The sequence below is a fragment of the Artibeus jamaicensis genome, unplaced genomic scaffold, assembly GCF_021234435.1.
Source record: "Artibeus jamaicensis isolate MK-2021 breed Jamaican fruit bat unplaced genomic scaffold, CSHL_Jam_final scaffold_916, whole genome shotgun sequence".
Classification (NCBI taxonomy): domain Eukaryota; kingdom Metazoa; phylum Chordata; class Mammalia; order Chiroptera; family Phyllostomidae; genus Artibeus; species Artibeus jamaicensis.
In genome coordinates, this window is record NW_026522059.1 from 2,064,742 (window position 1) to 2,085,816 (window position 21,075).

The 21,075-nt window shown below is 54.4% G+C and overlaps 1 protein-coding gene across 3 annotated transcripts in view; it reads left to right on the plus strand.

The window, feature by feature from the left end:
* Positions 1 to 15,494: 15,494 nt before the first annotated feature.
* The window catches only part of TRAPPC9 (trafficking protein particle complex subunit 9), a 219,722-nt gene continuing 214,141 nt past the window's right edge, over positions 15,495 to 21,075 (plus strand). For 2 of the 3 annotated variants that reach the window (XM_053660956.1, XM_053660958.1), the window contains exons 1-2: positions 15,495 to 15,612; positions 20,378 to 20,971. In XM_053660956.1, the coding sequence (XP_053516931.1) occupies positions 20,388 to 20,971 (584 nt within the window). In that variant the 5' untranslated portion in view covers positions 15,495 to 15,612; positions 20,378 to 20,387. Of the gene's footprint in view, positions 15,624 to 20,377; positions 20,972 to 21,075 lie in introns of all 3 variants that reach the window. The other variant, XM_053660957.1, reaches the window with a different exon arrangement.

Here is a 21,075-nt window from a genome sequence, read left to right on the forward strand (position 1 = left end):
GGTGTTTGCCATGGGCTGTGGGGAAGGAGCAATGGAGAGTCAGTGTCTAGTGAGCCCGGAGTTGCAGTGGGGAGAGAACAAGTCCTGGAGACGGATGCTGGTGTTGGCTGCACGTGTGAATGTACTTACTGCCACTGGGCCGTCCTACACTTAGAAATGCTCATGCACTAAAAACCACTGAGCTGTGCATTTTTAAGTGGTAAATTTTATTTAGGTAAATTATATCTCAATTTAAACAAACAAACAAACAAAAAACAACCAAAAAAATAAATAAATAAAACAGAGACGGCCCTGGCTGGTGTAGCTCAGTGGATTGAGCGCAGGCCTATGAACCAGAGAATCGCAGTTCGATTCCCAGTCAGGGCACATGCCTGGGTTTCAGGCCAGTTCCCAGCGGGGGACCCATGAGAGGCAACCATACATTGATATTCTCTCCCTCTCTCCTTCCCTTCCCCTCTAAAGATAAATTAAAAAAAAAAAACAGAGATGTGAGACAGAGCAACCTCCTTGTCCCACTTCTGCATTTGATAGATAAATATGTGATGGCTGGAGCCGTTGCAACCATCTAGCAGCCATGAGGGATACCGGACACATAGAGAGCAGCCAAGCACAAAGATGGGAGGCCCCTGGACCTGTGGTGACGTGGATGAGCCCCTAAAATAAATGGCCTACCTCTGACCTCTTGTCATGTGACATAATCAATATCCTGGTTGCCTGGGTGTTTCTCTTCTGCACCCAAGAGAACCCTCTGCAAACCCCTTAGCGGGGCTCACCATCTGGGGCTCTGTCTCCCCCAGAGGAGCAGGTCTGACTCCCAGTGGCTGGGAGGAGGGGGGAGGCGTGTTCTCCTCGCTTCGCTCCTGCCGCATCTCCCAGAATGCTCCTGCCAGCTGCACCCTTTTCCTTCCACCCAGGGGCCAGTGCTGCCTCCGGGTTGGTTTTCCGTTCTGGCCCCTGCATGTAGCCCTGGCCCCAGGGCATCAGGTGACCGAGTGTCCCTCCACCCCCTTCCTGGGGGCCAGGCCTGGGCCCGATGCCCTCGGCCCCCTCGCAGAGCCTAGCTCAGGCCTTGGCACTTGCTGGGTTCCCAGGAACTGTTCACCGAGTGACGTAAGAGGTGAGACTGGCTCAGTCACCTTCGCGCCGTGGTGGATGAATCAGCCTCTGTTAGCGCGTGGGAAGACGCTGGGGCAGCCCTGGGAGCACCTACTGGGTGTCGGGGCTCCCTCGTGCTGGGCTCTTTACAGGCCCTGTTGCACCTTCATGCTGCCCCAAGGTAAGTGCCACCGCCCCCACTTCACAGGTAACGAGGAGGCTCACTGGGGGAGCCGCGTGCCCAAGGCCACCCAGCCGCCGGGTGGACAAACTGGGAGGCAGACGCGGTTCTGCCACTCTGAACTCTCTTAAAAACAACAGTGCCAGAAGCGGCCGGCGCCACCCATTCATCATCACCGTGTACCCAGCACAGCGCTGACTCACTGAGCCCCACCCGCAGCTCTGCAGCTGGGTGTCCCTGGCTGCAAAGCGGAGGTCAGGGGATTTGCTGAGACTGGGGAAGGCCCCAGCCCTGTGGTGTGCTCTCCCCACCCGAGTCTCCTGGCTGTAGCTCACGGCGGCCCCCTGCACACCCGCAAGGCCAGGGCACTGGGGGAGGTGAGTGGTTTCAGTCCCAGCTCAGGCCCTCACTGGGGGTGTCAAAGGGACTGGGGTCGTGCCTGCCCTTGGGAACTCACTCCCAGGCCCGTGGGAGAGGGAATTCCCTGAACCCAATCAGGGATTGGGCTGGGCTGGGCTGGGTGGCTTCTGGACGAGTGAGGGGTCCAGGAGAGGGGACAGAATGGGGTAGGGAAGTGGCCCGTTGGGAGCCTGTCCTGGAGCTGGCCACGGGAGAGCAGCACGGATGTTCAGTCACTCTGTGATTCTCGGGTGAGTCAGCCGCGGTTGGACAGCACTGTTGGCCGAGGGGAGGCTCAAGGTGGCCCCTCTGGTGCTTGAGATGTGACGGTGGCTTCAGAGCGTAACAGCTGTGTCCTTGGTGCCGCCCTCCTCCGAGCCCGGTGTCCTGGAGCGTGGGCGGAGGTGACTGCCCACACAGGACGGTGTGAGGGGCAGGAGCGAAGGCAGACAGCCCACGGTGGGCTCTCTGAGCGGTAGCCGTAGCCTTGTCCTGGGTCTGTTCCTCTGCTCGGGGCTGGGGTCCGCTGCCTCCCCAGGGGCTGAGCAGTGGCCCCAAAGAGGTCCATGCCCCAGTCCCAGACCTGTGAATGTACTGCCCTCCACGGCAAAGGGGACCGTCCAGGTGGGCTCAGGGTAAGGGCAGAACCCGTTTAAGGAGGAAGAGGAAGCCCTGACCAGTGTGACTCAGTGGGTCGGGTGTCATCCCACAAACCCGAAGGCTGTGGGTTCGATCCCAGGTCGGAGCACATGCTGGAATTGTGGGCCAGGTCTCCAGATGGGAGCCTGCGAGAGGCAAACAAGTGATGTCCTTCCTTCCCGCCTCTCTAAAAATATATAAATAAATAAAATATTTTTTTTTAATGAGAGGAAGAGAAGGGAACAAGAGTTGGATTCGACAACAGACGGGGCAGGAGAGACTAGCAGCGAGCAGTCCCAGCCGGGCACCGTGGCTTTGGGGAGGGACGAGGCGGCCTGCGGAAGCCGGACCTGGAGGAGGTCGTGGGGCCCAGTCCTCGGGCTTCGGGGGCCTGCACCCTGCCAGCAGCCCCAGCGAGCCCGGGGCTCAGTTCTTCCCTGGCACCGCTGGGCTTCCGCGTTGCAGAGCTTTCAGATGAGACGTTCCTGAGATTTGAAGACTCCACAACGGTGTTCACTCGGGGCAGCGACAGGAAATGAATACGCCCCTCTCACTCTCCTTCCCTGGGTGACGGGAGGCTGGTCCCTCTCAGCGTGAGTCGCCCCTCAGGTGCCAGGCCAGCCCCGTGTCCCAAATCAACGGGCAGGGCTGTTTTCCCGGCAGGAACGCGGGCCAACAGCGGAGCCTGGAAAAGGCCACGCTTACTTGGCCTCGAGCCCAAAAGAAGCTGTGCGAGTGATTGTGCTTGTTCGAAAAAAGACCCAAAACCCCCTGCCGACCCACTTTTCCAGACCGCGAGGCCTCAGACACGTCGCTGTGCGAGATTTATCTCCAGGACACGCCGTTCCCAGGGCTGGCGTGGCCCCCGCCCCCGCCCCCGAAGCAGGACTTAGTGTTCTCGGAGGCTGGAGTCCAAAGCCGATCTTGGAGTCCAAACTCTGTGTGGTCCTTCTTTTTCCCTTCCTTCCTTCCTTCCTTCCAACATTTTATGTGTTCATTTAATTTTTTTAAAGATTTTATTTATTTATCTTTAGAGAAGAAGGGAAGGAGAGTGGGAGAGAAATATCAACGTGTGGTTCCCTCTCGTGTGTCCCCTGCTGGGAACTGGCCTGCAACCCAGGCATGTGCCCTGACTGGGAATCAAACCGGTGACCCTTTGGTCACAGGCCCGTGCTCAATCCACTGAGCTACACCAGTCAGGGATGTGCTCATTTTAGAGAGACGGGAAGGGAGGGACAGAGGCGGGGAGAGAAACATCAGTGTGAGAGAGAAACATCGATCAGTTGCCTCCCACAAGTGCTCTGACCAGAGACCAAACCCACAATCTGGGCATGTGCCCTGCCTGGGCATTGAACCAATGACCTTTTGCTTTGCAGGCTGATGCCCAACTAACTGAGCCACACTGGTCAGGGTTGTTTCTTTTATTCTTCTTCTCCCACTTCCTTCCTCCCTTCCTTCCCTCCCTCCCTTCCTTCCCTCCCTTCCTCCCTCCCTCCCTCCCTTCCTCCCTCCCTCCCTCCCTCCCTCCCTCCCTCCCTCCCTTCCCTCCCTCCCTCCCTCCCTCCCTCCCTCCCTCCCTCCCTCCCTCCCTCCCTCCCTCCCTTCCTTCCTTCCTTCCTTCCTTCCTTCCTTCCTTCCTTCCTTCCTGGCAGTGGAGTGGCTGGGAGTTTGCCCTGAGTCCCCAGGCAGGAGAAACGCCACTCAGCTTTGTCTGCACTCCAGCCCTCCCAGGCAGACAGACATTGGCAGGCCACCGAGCAGCAGCACGGCCTGGCGGTGTGACAACCGCTGCACCCAGCATGGGGGCTGCGATCAGGACAGAGTGCCTCCCCTGGGAGGTGGCTCCTTCGTAGCAGGTCAGGTGTGAGCCTAGGTGCCCTGCTGGTGCCCCCGCAGTGGCCAGCACTAGCACCCAGGCCCAGACACACAGCAGGCGGGGCCGGGGAGAGAAGCTGGACGTGGAAGCTGGCCAGCCCCTCCCTTCACTAACTAGGGGACCTCACAGTGAGCCTTGGTTGCCCCATCTATAAAACGGGAGTTGTGTTAGTTTGCTCTCCCTGCTGTGACAAATGATGGACTCAATCACTCCAGCGACACCAGTTCCTTCTCCCCTGGTTCTGGAGACAGAAGTGCTGAAATTGGACTGAGACCCGGGCTGTGCTTCCTGGGGGGCTGCGAGGCACAGCCCATTCCCTGCCTTTTCCAGCTTCTGGCCCTGGGCTCCTTCCTCCTCCTGCAGAGCTGGTCCTAGAGCAACTTCAGCTCTCTCCGACCTGTTTCTGTCACCTGTCCCCTCCTCTGACTCTGACCCTCCCACTTCCTTTTATAAGGGCCTCGGAGCCTGGATAATCCAGGGGCGTCTCCCAGCCTGAGGTCCTTCGTTCAATCCTGCAGGCGGAGTCCCTGTGCGTGTAAAGTCGGGGATTCACAGGTTTGGGGTCAGGGTGCCGGCATCTTTGAGGCCATTGGCTGCCTCTCATGGGGATGATCGTGTATAATTTAAAGGTTTTTTTGAGATTCCAAAGCATATGTGGTCTGTTAGTTTGCTGGGGCACCTTTTCACGAGTGGGAGGGTCCCGCTGTGAGGCTGGCCACTGTCCCTGGTTGTATGTCCCATCGTGCCTGAAACGGGGTGCTTCTCATACCAGCTCCCTCCCTGGGTTGAACTCCCACCCTTCTCTGCCACGTGCAGGACCCCCACCCCCCACCCAGCCGCTGCCTCATTTCTCCCATTTCTCATCAAGGGGATCGTTTATCTCGGTTGTGTGTGCACCATTACATATTTTAAAACGTCCCTCTTTTATGTCTCTCCCTCACTGCTGTGACTCCAAACAGAAGGACAGGTTGAGGCTTGAATTTACTGCCTGCCCCCCGCCTCCCCGCACCCCCATCTGGACCGAAGCCCCGTTCACTGAGAGGTCCCTACCACACCGTAGGCCTGGAGACTTGTGGAGTCTCGAGTGGGTTTTAGGTTGGTATCTGGTATCTAAATGTTTTCCACTGAAGAACTAGTCGCAAAGGATGTAAATGCCAACATTCGTAGTTACTGAAGTTTTAAGACAAAACGTTATTTTCAAACGTGTCCAGGTGGTCTGAGTACCACGTTATCCCAACCCAGTGAGAGCCTGCCTGTACGAGCTCTTCTCCAACCGCAGGCCACATCCACCCCCTTCTCACACCACCTGACAACCCACCTCCCCTTCAGTGACAATGGCTAGATTAAGTGACATTTCAGAAACTGAAATCCCTAAGTCCATAAGCTTTAAACATTAGAATGTTTTCTACTTCACTGATTCATCAACTAAGTTACGAGAGGTACACAATTGGCCAAAACATCATAAACCTATTAAACTTTGATAACATAAAGGTGAGTTTTATTGGAAATACATCTTCGAATAAAATAAATATTATGAGGTTACTCTCAGCGGACCTGAAAGCACCTACCTCTTGCTTGCGCAAGAGCGCGGAGGCACCAGTCCCGCCTGCAGGGCCGGTCTCTGTGTGCGCATGCGTCCCGGAGCCAGCGCCACCGGTGATGGAGCAGCTGCGCGCCTCCCCACCTCTCCGCCTCTGCACTGTGGCAGCGACCAGAGGGTGACCCACGTCAGTGCTGGTGTCAGTGATTTCTCAACCAACATTCAGCAGGTCTTCCTTCAACTTTGTAGAAAGAAGATAAATGAAGCCAGTTACTTTGGTGAATGATTTATTACCCAGCCATCAGACTCCTTCATGTTCTAAGATTTCATTTATTTTTTAGAGAGGGGGAAAGGGAGGGAGAAGGAGAGAGAGAGAAACATCGACTGTTTGCCTCCCTCATGTCCCCCAACCAGGGATCCCAGCCTGCAACCCTGGCCTGTGCCTCGACTGGGAGTCAAACCCGTGACCTTTTGGTTCACAGGCTGGCGCTCAGTCCACTGAGCCCCTTCAGCCAGGACAGGTCACTCATGCTCTCAGTCCGGGCAGCACTGCCCCAAACTGGCACGTGGCTGCTGTGCGTGCTTGTCAGTCTCGTTCAGAGCACCCCTTTGACCTAACCCAGTAGGCTCAGAAGAAGCTGGGAAACCTTCGATATTGGGTATTCCAATGACCTTTGGCCAAGTTAAAGTATTACGGTATCCACTAATATTTTGGGAAATGTTAATGAAAATAGTTGTTTTCTGAGACCAAGCAATGGTCATGAAAATTTTGGTGAAGTAGCCTGTATTCAGATGTAACATGATCTGTCAAAAGAAAAGTGAAACTTTTTTTTTCTGAAAAGGGAAACTTTTGATCTCTTCCTCATTGAAATCATGCAGAGTTAAATCAACTGAGTTGGAGCCGAAAGTGAAAACCTTCACAAACCCTTTCTCGTCACTAAGAACAGTAAAAACAGAGAAAGGGCTTCATAGAAGACTGGTTTTCCCAGAATGCTTTTGGCATGTCTGAACAATTCGAATTGGAGTTCTAATCAGATGGGAATAATGGCCTGAACCTTAGAAACGAGGCAGCAGGATCTCTGTGTGTTCAGTCAGGGTCCTGCTGAGTGTTGCATAGGGTTCATAGAGTGATGGCGCTTGGGGCTCCCCTGAAGTTGCATGGGGGTAGGTGTTACTTTCTAGGGACTGGCGCCCGGTTCGTGAACCATCACAAGGCAGCTGAGTATTGTCTTCAGAGATGCAGGGCGTAGGAGGCACACGCAGCTCTCGGCTTCACTTTGTGTTTTGTTTTGCCGCTTTCTGTATAATCTCTTCTAGAAATTGATATTTGGTTCTTTCTCTTACGTCCTTTTTTTGAAACTGCATAATTAACCTGCTGTTTCCTTCCTGAAGGAGTGAAGTTTGCCACAGCTTCATCTTTTAAAAACCCGCACCCAGGGACATATTCACTGATTTTGAGAGTGAGATGAAGGGAGGTAGAGAAAGACCGATCTGCTGACTCCCGCGTGTGCCCGCAGGCCGAGTGACCACAGAGCTCACGTCCCTCGTCTCCTCCGCGAGGGACCAGCGGAGCTGCCTGTTGCCTAGTGCCCCAAACTGCTCTGCTGCCGCTCCCAGCGTTCTAGCCACACCCCATGGGCAGGGACTCTAGAGTCTGTTATTCTCCAGATCTGGCTTTCACTTGCTGAAAAGTACAGGCTTTTGTGGAATGTCACGGCCAATATGTAGCTAAGGCCTGGAGCTCTGTCGTGGACTTGTTGTGTGGGTGAAGGGAGTCACCCCCACTCTGGATGTTACCTGCAGTGTCTCCTGGGCTCTCAGACTGTCCCTTAGGTGGGAGATTCTGTTCCCACGGCAGATATTCTCCAGTGTTGTCAATTTTCCGAGAGATTTTCTGTGAGGAAACGAAGTCCCTTAACACAATGAGACAGTGCATGCAGTTCCTAGAGTCCTGTCTGCCACAGGGTAAGTGGTGGCTGGTATATGTACAGTGCAGTAAAGTCAGTGATACTTGCAGGAACCACGGCCTTCTGTGCAGCATGCTTGATCCCCGAGGCCCTGGGGTCTTTCCGTTGTTGTGGCCAGCCCAGGCTTTCCGATCCAAGGCTGGTATCCTGGGCTGCAGCCTGTGTCCCATGATCATGTCTGTCCTTACTCATGTAACCAACTTCTGTGGATGTCCTTCCGTGGTTCTAGTCCCTGTGCTAGAGACAAACTCCCAGGACTGGAGTGGGTCAGAGAAAAGGACAGTCCCACACAGCACCCAGTGTGGGGTGGAGAGTCTGACCACTGAGGCATTGGGGGAGCCCCAGGATGGGGTGCTGCCCTCTGCTTGGGGAGTCGGGGGTGGCTTTGCAGGGGTGCAGGGCTGGAACTAGAATTGGAAGAATGGGTAGAAATTTGCCCAATGGACTGGTAGGGGAGAGACTGGTCCCTGAAAGAACTCAGAGGCCCAGGAAGACTGAGCTTGTGAAACCTCACCGTTCGGCCAGGCGGCCCCTCAGTGTGAATGTGGGTCAGCGGTAGGGGGGGCTTCCCAGGAGGCAGGGAGACAGGCTGCCGGGCACACAACTCACCCTTTTGAAAGATGCAACTAGTTGGCTTAGTATGTTCTGAGTGGCGTGCAACCAGAAGGAGCATATCTGAAGCCCTTGTCCTATTGAAGGTGGCCTTTCTGGAGCTCCCCAAATTGTCTTTTGGGGGCCATAGGGGTTCCTTCAGCCCAACCAGGGGAACTTGGAGCAGCATTTGGATCCAGGCAGGAAAGACGAAGGCAGCAGTCCTAGTGCCAAGCAGAGCAGAGCTGCAGCAGGCTTCCAGTGGGTCGTGGCAGCAGGGGAGGGGGAGAGGCCCCCCGAGAGTCCCCACCCCAGGCCACAGCTTCCAAAACCTGCAGCTGTGTCATAATAGTCAAAGTAAAGGGGCCCTAGAGCACCCAGAGCATGGCCCTGGACCCACCAAGGCTCCCAGGGGTCCTCCCTTCATGACAGACCCCCAAGGGGCCCAGGCGCCCCAGAGCAGGGCTGGCAGGGGAGCGCACCAAACTGAGTACTTTCAAAGCTGCTTTCTTGTGGAAAGTGGTACTTTTTAAAATGGGAGTGGAAGGTCCTCCCGTTTAAAGGCAGGGATGGAAAACCAAGACCTCAGAGATCATCTGAGGCACTTCAACAAGGCAGCGTGTAAGGAATGTTATTTTTTTTTTTAGCTGCCCTGAAGACAGCCTGGAGGGAAGGATGGGGTGAGGCCCTCGGCCTGTGGCTGCCCCTCCCCTCGGCTGGGCGCCTCTGCTTTCCAGCCCGGCCCCACTCCCAGAAACCCGCCCTCCAGGCCCGTGTTCTCTGGTGGTGTGCTGGAGTCAGGCAGGAAATCAAGGCGCAGTATTCACTGCTTGGACTTGCTTTAGTGTTCTCTTTCTAGTGACTTTTGAACTACTCGCAAACTTAAGTTTCCAGCGCAGTACAAATTAGTTCTCTTCCTGAACCATAGTGGAGTAAGTGGCTGACCTGTTGCCCCAACACTTCGAGAGCTCCGGGTGTGTTTTCCAGACTCCTCTGACAAAATGACAAAACCGAAAATTTTGGACACAGTCCAAAACATTGAGATCCTAATTCAGGCCAGACGATGCCCATATGTTGGGTTTTTCTAGAGTAGCTACTTAGCTTGTCCTGACATCTGGTGGTTACTTCTGGAATTGCAGCTCCTCACATATCCTCAGGATTTTTTTCAAATTCTTATTTAAACTTTATTTTAAAATGTAAAATCCAATTTTCTTAAGTTGGATATATTATAACTTATCTTTATAAACTTTCTGGTTCTACAAGTGACTTCCATGCATTAGGGAGAACTTTTAAGTATTAGCTGCTCACATTTATAATTTTTCAGTCTTTTCGATATAGTATCTTGGTGTGTGTGTATTTCCCCTGTTAATTAAAAAAATATTATCAATATGTGACAAGGACTGAGGCAGATACTAACAGGAACAATTATCTGGATAGCAAATGAACCTGGTGCGTTTGATTATACTCCAGGCAGCAGGAAACCTATTTACTAATTTATAAAGAAAGGAAATGACATAGTTAACAGTATTTACTGATCATCTGTTATCCGTTGGGTAAACACGTTATTTCCAAAAAAAGTCACAGTGCATGTGCACTGTTTGAAATGTAAATAATAAGTGGCAGTCTAGGCTGGTTGGTAATAACTCTCAAGATATCCGTGGATGTTCAAATCATTGCTGAAAGTCTGATGGCTGTTTATGTAATCTCAAAGCAGCTTCAAAAAACCCACAAGTTACTCATCAATTACAATGGGAAAACAAATACAGTGGAGAAACTTGGCCGATACCACATTAGTTTTGTGATCGAAGTTAACATCACAAACAAATGGGTCAAACCAGCATCTTGTGCCTCCTGAGATAATTAATGCATTAAGGACTCATATCACTTCTGTGATGTTTTGCAAAAATTACATAACCTGAATCTAATTGTGAGAAAGAGCTAAACAAACTCAAATTGAGTAAAGTTCTACAAAATGGCTAGCCTGCATTCTCCCAGCCTATTAAAGTCATGAAAGACAAAAGACAAAAGAAAGAGAAACCGTTTCAGATGAAGAGATACTCCAAAAAGATATGACACCAGACTGCAGCGAGTGGTGCTGGGCAGGGAGAAAATAGCTGCTGTGAAGTACGTGATTGGGATGTCTGTCTGTCCACTAGAACAGGTGATGCAGAAATGCAAATAATTGGTGAATGTGGATAAAGGGCGTATGGGAATTCTTTTTACAAGTGTCAGTTTTCTGTTTGAAATTATATATAAAAAAAGATAAATAAAAAGCGTATTCCCCCAAAGCTAACAAGCTCTCTGAGGACAAAGAACTTTTCTCTTAAAAAAAATATCTATTTTGTCATTATGAAATCAATGTATGTATGCCTTTTAAATAAAAATGAGGAAATATAAAAACAAAGTAAAAAGAAGAGACCATCAACCACCCACACTTCCGTGCAGACCGACAGCCACCCGGGAAGATGGGAGGGAGTGCTCTGTGCTAGTTCGGCATAACGTCAAGGTCCAGGATGCTCCAGATGGACATTCCGAAGGAACAATGCAGAAAAGACAAGGACGCATGCAGGAGCACGGCTTAGGCGCAAATGCCAAAAGAACCGTGGGTCTTCTTTGAGATCAGGAAGCTGGAGCTTGAAAACCGAGCAGATAAGTAGTTAGGGTAGGACTCCCACTGGAGCGGCGGGGGGCTGGAGGAGCGATCTGCGCAGGTCCCTGCCTACCCTGGAGCGTGCCCGCTCCGCGAGCCCGTCGCGGGCGCGCGCTGCACACTACCCACAAGCCAGGGCTCCAGCTGACGCACTGAGCACGCAGGAGAGGGGTCAGTTTCCAGGGCAACAAATGCGGGGCCTCTGTTTTTCCGCTCGCTATTTGCGTCACTTCCGGCCGCTCACGATTTGTCTCCCCTGTCCGTGCTGCGTTTCTGAATGGGCCATCTGTCCCGGTCTTGTCGGGCGTCGTAGCCAAAATGAGTCTTATGTTATGCGGGAGGAGTTAGTCGGGAGGTGGGATGTGGCCTCGTCTTCCAATCAATTGCTTTCAAATCCGCCCCCTGGCGCCTGGGGGAGGGGACGCCTTGCCGAATCCAGTTTTAGAGCATGCGCACTCTCATCGAGGCCACTTTGGTAATCCAGTGTTCCGGGATTTCTGCACAGCTGGGATGAATCTAGAGGGGCGTGCTTGGGCCTGATCCCTAGGGCGAGTGAAGCCGATGATTGGCCAGTTGGAAGCCCAGGTTGTGGCGCCGGGGCAGACCCCTGAGTCTGGCTCCGGAGTTTCATTCATTTGTTCCTTCCCTAAGCGGGCTTTTGCCTAGCGCAAGCAGTGTCGGAATTTGTGCTGGTGCTGGGATGCGGGGACGAGTCGGATTCGAGGAGACCGCGTTCTGGCTGACACTCCGCGGTGCCCCCTTTGCAACCTTATCGCTTCTTTAACACTCAGGTCTGGTGGGCTGGGGTTCTTGCCCAGGGCGGTGCTACCGGCCCATCTTAGTCCAAGGACCTTCGCGAAGGCTCCAGTCTCCGAAAGCAGCATCGAACACTGGGAGGCCTGAGGTGCAAGCCTGGCTAGCCGCTCGGTTACTGAGCCCCTTCCGTCGCTTTACATTCATTTCTGGAAGGAATTATTTTTGGAGCGGTTATGAGGTTTAAAGCGAGGCCTTATCTCGGGGTTGAATGCCACCCTTGTCCCTCATTAGCTTGTGTGACCTAGGACCATGGAGGGGAGCCCTGTGGTCATCCAGCTCTGGCTGAGACTCGAGTCTGAATAATTCTGAGGTGAAGGATTGAGTAAACCAAAACCAAACTTTTGGCTCCAGATCTAAAGCGCCCCCTCCAGTGAAGTATTGGTAAGAACACTGACTTGTAAACATGCATGGTCTGGTTCCTGCGTCTTATTTCTCAATTATTCCACACTCGGGAAGGGGGGAAAGGAGTGTAAGTCCCCTGCTCTGAGAACAACCTACCTTACAGGGTCATGTGGGTTATATGAAAAATTCGCTCCCAGCACGTTGCCCGCCAGCGAATGGTACTTACCACGACTGTATTGCTTCGAGGGAACAGCTGTGAAAGACCTGCTCATGCGGCTGGTTCTTTTTTTTTTTCTAAAGGTTATTTATTTATTTATTAAATTTTAATTGTTCAAGTACAGTTTTCTGCCTTTTACTCCCATCCCAGGTTCGGCTGGTTCTCAGTGGTGCTAAGTCAATGTGGTTAAAGAAATGAATCTCTTTTGTCTTGGGAACGAGAAAGCCCTGGTGAGCCAGGGACCCATGGACATGTTCCGAGTGGGCTGTGTGGTGGAAGAGAGCCCGCCCTAGGATGTGGAAAGGGTCAGAAATGCAGGGAGGTGATCCTGTCACCCAACCAGACCTCGCTCGCTAGCCGGGATGACAGTCATAAACTGGGATTGTCCCAGGCTAATCAAGACATGCGGTCACCCTCTCCCAAAGCTGTACCAGTAACATGTGACAGAATTGAGGTGGAACTTAGCTCTGTCTCATCCTGTCCCATAGGGCTCTCCTGTCGCTGGCTTTACTGAACACCAGGAACAGCCCTGGGAAGGGGTCACTCCCATTGTGCAGATGAAGACAGAAGTTGATAGTGACGAGTGAGTGGGCGCTCCCACCTGCACTTCGGCTCATGTTTTGGTGACAATTTTCAATTCCATGGAGCCCCTTTGGGCTCTCTCTGGTCCTGGCCTTTGAGACTGCATGACTGGTAGTCTCGGGGAGGCATCATTTTACTGTAGAGCTTTCTAAGAGGGCTCCGTGCTATCAGACTTCTTAGGACATTTGCAGAGGGGCGCCTGGTGTGAGAGTCAGGTTGGGCCTGATGGGTTCACAGGCTCCTTCCCGACTTTAGGTGTCTACACACTCCCTGAGAGCAGGTGTGGTGTGTTCTTCGAACTCTCGGCATCCAGAGGAGATGCTCAGGAAATGGTGAAGCTGCAGCGGGCACCAGGCCCAGGGGCAAGGCGGTCCTGGCGCTGGTCTGGACACCCTTGTTTGGTGGCTGTGAGGTGGTGGCGAGCCCTCACATTTTCTGGGCTCCAGTCTTCTCACTGGTAAGAATGCAGATTAGTCTTTTCCCTCCCTCCCTAAGGATTTACTGAGACAGTAAAATCCATTAATATAAGTGAGTACACTGTACAGAGACACATCGTACAAAAATAGCCATGTTTTCTTTGCCAGCCTTCAATCTTGTTTCCAAATTGCTTGTCTTATCCATTTATAGAGAGAATAAGAACAAAAAGGGACAATGGAAAGAGCACAGGCCATGGAGTCAGATGGCCCCGGACCAGAGTCCCTAAACAGCAGCAGCCACTTGAGTGACCCGACCCAAGTGGTGTCCTTTCCGGACCTCGGCACTAAGAACAGCTGCCTCGCATGGGTCTTGATGAAGATGCGTGAGCTAAGCCCCAAGCTCTATTTCTGGCACGCAGGCCTCCGTAAAGCCTGGCCTCTGTCCATGCCTGTGTTTTATGCTCAGTGACAGTCACGTGCCCACTCATCACCATGTCGTGGCCCCGAGGGCATTCCCTCTCAGCTCCTGGGCACTGCCCTGGAAAACCCTTGCTGGCTGGCAAACCACTCCCCTTGCTTTGCCCTGAAGTTGTGTTCTGTTTATAATGAATTCCTACTCCTTGGAAAACAATTCCATAAAACCTCAGTTGGTTTTCCACTGGCTCTGGGCAGGGATGAGGAAGAGCATATTATTACTTTATTAAAAACATGAATAATAAGTCATACAGCAGCACCGGGCACGCAGCCGAGGGTCGAAGAGTGCTTTGCTGGCTTAAAGCAAAGTGATGGCTTAGATGGATTTTCCATGGCTGCTGCGTTTGTTGAGAGAACCACTCCTGCCCTCCTTTATATTTTTTAATTGAAAAAGAAATTCATATGGAGCACACCGTAAAAAAAAAAATCAAACAGAACACACACACACACACACACACACACACACACACCCCCCAAAGGGAAGGAGAGTCCTCCTGGCCCTCTGCTCTCTCAGCCGGCCCTGGAGATGCCACTGTTTACAATTCCTGTGTATATTTTCAAATATGTGATGCACGTTCCAAAGAACGTATGTAAACTCCTTTTTATTTCTTTAACATAGAGGGGTTTAAATCCCTAAACGGCTTCTTCCTCTACATTGCAAGCTTGGCTCCTTGGCCCTGAAACACACAGGTCAGCTGTCCCATGCTCCAAACCCTTGATGTGGATGGACAGCCGGGGTCCCCAAAGTTGCCCACGAGAGCACTCTGCCAGCCTTCTGCTCCTGGCCAGCCGCTGCCACTGTGCCAAGGCCCTGCGTGCGTCAGTCCTGAGACCTGTAAAAGGGGTCCTTAGACTCCCTTCGATCGCTGGCGACAACCCCGGTCTGGGATTGTCCTTGCAGTGACAACAGGCGGGGCTCCGCACAGTGGCTGCGTGGTGAGGCAGCAGGGATTTTGCAGGGGCCTTGGAGGGAGGGCTTTCCACAGAGGTGAAATGGGAGACTCGAGACTTAGGGAATGAGGAAGGGCGGGGATACAGGACGTGTCCTTCCTTCGGTGCCCGCCCCAGGAGCCAGAGCCGTTTTCTGCTTCTCTGCGCCTCTGCCTCCCTTCCCGACCCTCCAGGTCCCTCCATCTGTTAGACAGGACAAGGTTTTCAAAGTCTGGGCGGTTCTTATTAAACGCGGTTTTTGATAAATACTAAAAGGTAGCCCAGCGTTTTGCAGAGGGTCTTTTCCTGAACCCCAATGGGATCAGTTTAGCCAACTACAAAAAAAATCAATGAGTAATTAACCAAATCCGGAGTCAATAGCAAAAAATACATCGACAATTAATTAATTACATAGTTGGGTATAAGCAATGGCTAAGCCTCCCTACAGGGGGCAGAGCTTTGAAATATATTCCCCAGGCTCCTTTACTGTCACAGGTAAAAATAAAAACGTTTTCTCTCAACAAGACTTGGGTTCCTCAGGCTCAGACACTGCAAGCCGGGAGCCCCAGTGTTCAGTTACACTTGCCCCTTTCTCCCTCCTCTCCCCCCCACGTCTTCCCACCTCCTTCCCCGCCTTCTCTCTCCGCCCCGACCCCCTGGCGTCCCTGCCCCTCCCTCCCGGCGTCTTCCAAAACCCGGAGCGGAGCACCCGCCCTGGATGACCCGCCCTGCAGGATCTGCGCATGCGCAAGAGTGGTACCGGGTCGGCCCACCCCCGCCCCTCCCCGCCCCTCGGAAGCTGCAGCTCGGAGCCGGAGCGTCCGCCGAACCTGCTCGATCTCGCTGCCCGTCCGTCCGCTCGCCGGCTTCTGCTCCGGGCCTAGGGCCCCCGGCTGTGTAAGTGCAAGGTGGGGGCTCCCGGCAGGGGGCGGGCCGGTCGCCGGAGGGCCGTCCGTGTGTGACGGTTGGCGTGGGCCTGGGGCAGCGGGTCCAGCTGAGAGGCTCGCCTCCTCCCGCACCTGCCCCGCCACCTGCCTCAGCCGGGCCCCAGTTCGCACCTGTGCCAGGCCCCGATCTCACCTGTCCCGGGCCATGTCCGCACTTGCCGAGCACCCGGCGCACACCTGCCTCCCCCCCCCCCCTTGGGCCCGGGCCGCTGCCTCCTCGGAGCGCGGTGGTCGCCCCTTCCCCTCCGGCTTCCTCGCCTCGGCCGACGCCCCCAGGTCCAGCGGGGTTTGCGGGCAGGAAGGCGGGGTGCAGGGGCCCGGGACCCGCTCGAGAGCCGGGGCCCGGCCGGCCTCCGAGCGGGGTTGCAGCTCCCGCCCGCCGCCGCCGCCTCCCCTGCGCCTGGATCCGGGGCCGTCCCGTCGCGGTTCCTCTTCACTCGCCTCCGGACGAAAAGTCGCACCAACGGAGTTGGGCGCCGCGGGCGCCAGGTCCCGGCAGGGATCGTGCGGTCCACTCGGTGGGGTGCAGGGACAAGTGTCTACTCCGCGCCGGCCCGCGGCGCCTGCCCGGGCTCTCCCTGCGTGGACGCGTGCGGCCCAGACGCTCGCGGTCCGGGGGGCGCGGGCCGCGGCCGCAGCTGCACTGAGGGGGCGCCATGGCCGGAAGCTGGGGTTGGGCGGTGCGGAGGGCGCGGGCCGTGGCGCCGGAAGCAGCGGCGGGAGGGCCAGGTGCGGGGATGGGGGGCGGGGGTCCCGCCGCCCGGAGACTCCTGGAGGGCTCGCTGAGGGTGGTTAGCGTTTCTTACCTGGTAGGGAACTGCGGTGGGGGGGGGGGCGGGACAGTTGTCAAGGAAGATCGTTTTCAGGTGACAGTTGTGTTGACGAGTCGACCCCGCGCCGAAAGCCCACCCTTGGAGGTGAACGGCTTTCAGTGGAGTCACAGCTGTGCGGCTGTTGCTCTCGCAGGACTCGCCTGGCGCTTCACAGGGGCGCCCGCCGGCCTCGTTTGCGCCCTGCCCGGCCCGGCCACGGAGTCGCCCTCTCTCCCCGCGCGGATGTGCCTATTTCGGGCAGCTCCTAGCAGTGAGTTGGATCGCCTCTGGTTGTGGGTGCCTGGCTTCCTTCACGGAATTTTTTGAGGTTCACAGGCTGCTAGGTTCATCTGTCCTCCATTTCTTGCCGTCGCTGAGTGGGCCCAAGGGTGTCCCATGTGCGGCCCGTGGCTGCCTGCGGCCCAGGTGGCTGTGAATTCACAAAATCGTGAATTAAAACTCGACGAGGTTTTTTTTGGCGATGGCGTGTTGCAGTGTATTTAATGTGCGGCCCAAGACAACTCTGCTTCTTCCGGTGTGACACAGAGACCCCAAAAGGCTGGGCACCCCTGTTGGTGTGGACGCAGGCCGTTTTGTTTCTTCTTCGTCCTTTCACAGACTCTCCAGCCCTGCCCACTTCCTCTGGGTTACTATAATACTGCTCCCAACCTTCCTGAGCAAGTGTTCGCTTCCATGTGGGTTTGCAGGCCTCTCTGGTGTGTAGCTAGGAGTGGAATTGATGCCTGTGCGGTAACTCGGTTCAGCCTCTGGAGGAACTGGCGAGGTGAAGAAACATGTTCGATGTTCCATGTTGGGTGTTCGTGTTGGATGAGTCCCTGACACCAGGAGTCCCTGACACCAGAGCTGGGTCAGTGCTGCCCCCTTTCATCCTGTGCTCCCTCGAAGGAATCGTGTAGACACGCAACGCAGTGGCATTTCGTGTATTCACAGAGCAGTGTGGCCATCACCACATTCAGTTTTAGAACATTGATCACTCCAGAGAGAAACCCTGTACCCCACTAGTAGTTGTATCTGTTGGGACAAATGTCCCTCCCTCGTGGTGGCTCTTCAGTCATTTCTTGGTTCTTCTTGACCACAAATTAACGTGTTGCATTCCATGAAAAATCTGGTAGGGATCCTAATCAGAGTAGCATTGAATCTGTGTCTCAAATTGGGGACCATTAACAGCTTTATGATGCTGACTTCCTCTGCCCTCTACCTGGGACCGGTGTTTGGATCTATGCAGAGCCTGGTACAGGGGACGTGGTCACTGGTCATCGAGCATGTGAATGAGGAGACTTTATATGTCCGTAGTTTCAGCTGCAGCCTTTCGCGAAAGAGGAAACTAAACCTCGGCGACCCTGCGTGACTCACTCACGGTCATGAAGAGTGACAGCCAGTGCTAGAGACGATCTGTGGACTTGGTGCTTGCCACGTGGGGTCTCTGCCCACCGCTGCGCCTTTTGCTGATGATGTGGGCGGGCGGATCACTTTAAATTTTATTAATTCAACCTCATGGGTAGGTGTCTTTTCCCTGGCGGGGCTGTGTGGGATTTGTACACGTGTGAATGAAGGGCTGAGTTTGGGAGAGCCCTGTGCCCAGCACACACCCGCCACACACACACTTGAATCGGGAAAGACCGTGGTAAAGGCTGGGATTCCAGCAGGATCCCAAGGTCCCAGTTTCTGTGACCCGTTACACATTAATTTTGAGTGCGAACGTATTGTGCGACTCGATGCCATGTCGTGGTGCAGCATTGCAGAGAGACGGCCTTGTGGGTTTCTCTCTCTCTCTTTTGTAACCCTTGGCCTCCTGGGCCTTCTGGTCCGACCCTTCATCCGCTCGGCAGTGCCCAGGGCTTGCTCAGTGCTGCAGTGAGGCGATACTTGTTAATAAGGCCCTTTGTTCATGAACTCTGGGCCTCCCCTCCCTTCTCCACACAGTGGAGGCTTAGACTAGATAAACGTTTTTCAGTTTCTTTTGAACTCAGGCCTCCTTTGAGGAACACAAAACTCTCAGATCTTCCCCCAACCCTTACGATTTTGAGACCCTCCCCCAAGGGCGGCACAGCACTTTGCGGAGAGTTGATTTGATTTTGATTCTTTGCAGAAAAGACTCTTCCGAGAGTCACTGCAGGGGCAGCAGGCGGGGGTGCGCCAGCCTCTAGGGCAGGTGGCGAGCGGGGGCTTGGCTCTAAACGCTGCCTCCGCGCTGGCCTCTCCGTGATCCAGCACCATCGCGCCGTCTGTGAAGTGGGAGGGATATTTACAGGTTTAAATGAAATAATATGCACACGAACCATTTATGTCCTGGGCAGAAACAAAGTATGTTAGCAGACCAGAGAGTCTTTTAAAAAATTTTTAAAAAATTTTATGTCAATTTTTTAAGAAGGTTTTATTTATTTTATTTTTAGAGGGGAAGGCAAGGAGAAAGAGATGGTGAGAAACATTTAATATGTGGTTGCCTCTTGCACGCCGCCTACTGGGGACCTGGCCTGTAGCCCAGGCATGTTCCCTGACTGGGAATCAAACCTGCAGTCCTTTGGTTCTCAGACCTTTCCTCAAATCTACTGAGCTGTACTGGCCAGGGCAGATTCTTTTTTTCTTTTTTTTTTTTTTAAACACAAACATCTTGTCCACACCCCTCTGTCCATATGTATTTTGCGGTTGGTGGAGGGTAAGGGGTGAAATACAGTCCATCCTGAGATAGGTGGCCCTATACCGCTGACCCCACCACCCTCTTCCTCCCAGCCCAGGATGAAATTCCTGCCGTTAGAGTCAGGGACGGGTCTTGTGGAAATGACCTTCTCGTGTTCTTGCTTCACCTGGTCGCTGTGGCAGGTTTTGGTGACCCGAAGGCTATGCAGTGTGAGGTTCCTGTTTAAGGAGAAAACAAAACCACACGTAGAAATTAGACACAGGGCCACGGGGGGCAGTTCCTGCACGTGGGACCCTGAAGCCTAAAACTCCTGGTGCGGCTGCCTCCGGCCATCAGGGCTGGGTCCCCGCACTCCACACTCCAGAGTTGGGGGTTGCGGACGAGTTCGGTGGCAGTGTTCATGGAGTCTCCCTTGTGGACTAGGGCACAGCGTCAGAGCAGACATTGACGCACAGTGATTATCTTCGTTTTTACCCACAGTTCAACTGGGGCTTGGAGTGGACACAGTCACCCACTCCGAGGGACTGGGGTGGCCTGCCCTGGTCACCCACATGGGTAGTGAGGGCCAGGAGTCGCCCCTGGAGCTCAGATCTCCTGGCATCACCATCTCCCTTGTGAAGGTCTGTGGGGGCAGCCAGCTGGCACGCAGACTGTCTAGTTCGGCTCCTCAACGGCGCTGACCATCAGGTGTCCCTGTTCCCTGTCTGTACTCGCCGACATTGGCTCAGACAGGCCACAAAGCTCCCCTAGGCCCACCGTTTATAAAGGAGGGACAGTACCTGTGTGTGACCCCCCTTTCATGGCAGGCAGTGTGCTGCGTATTTCACGCTTGCAGCCTTCCTTAATCCAGATAGGCTGTCGTGGGCAAGTTTTCTTCTCTCCATTATTTTGCAGTTTAGGCGCTTAGGCAGACTGGAGTTCAAGTCCAGGTCTTCTGATTCCATTGAGGGGTGGGGAAGCAGATTATCCCTCTGCCCCTTCGTTCATTCAGTGAACATTTCGGAATGAAATGTTCCGACACCTGGCTAGGCGTCGAAAGCAGGAAACAAGGGTGCTCAGAGCCCGGCCAAGAGCGGTGGTGTTGGGGTGAGAGCTGGGGTGGCCGTCTGCAGAGCCCTGGGGGCGGGTTGTGCTTCACACTTTGCGGGGGCTCACCCTGACTCCCAGGGGGTCAGCGTCAGGGTCCCCCCCAAAGCAGCCTACACGACCGCGTGCACCTCACCACCTCTCATCTCTCTGGGCAGGGGCTTCAGGATGAGCGTCCCCGATTACATGCAGTGTGCTGAGGACCACCAGACGCTCCTCGTGGTGGTCCAGCCCGTGGGGGTGGTCTCGGAAGAGAACTTCTTCCGCATCTACAAGAGGATCTCCTCCGTGAGTCAGATCAGCGTGCGGGACTCCCAGCGCGTGCTGTACATCCGCTACCGGCACCACTACCCGCCCGAGAACAACGAGTGGGGCGACTTCCAGACCCATCGCAAGGTCGTGGGCCTCGTCACCATCACAGACTGCTGCTCGGCCAAGGACTGGCCGCAGACCTTCGAGAAGTTCCAGGTGCAGAAGGAGATGTACGGCGCCACGCTCTACGACTCCAGGCTCTTCGTCTTCGGGCTGCAGGGCGAGGTCGCCGAGCAGCCGCGCACGGACGTGGCCTTCTACCCCGGCTACGAGGACTGCCCGACGGTGGAGAAGCGGATCGAGGACTTCATCGAGTCTCTCTTCATCGTGCTGGAGTCCAAGCGTCTGGATAGGGCCACAGACAAGTCCGGGGACAAGATCCCGCTGCTCTGTGTCCCGTTTGAGAAAAAGGACTTCGTGGGACTGGACACAGACAGTAGGTGAGTTTACTGCGGGGCCTGGGGTCCGGGCTTCATTCTTGGGTTGCTCCCTGACATCAGGGAGGGACAAGGGGGGGAACTCGGTTGTAGCCAGGGCGAGAAAG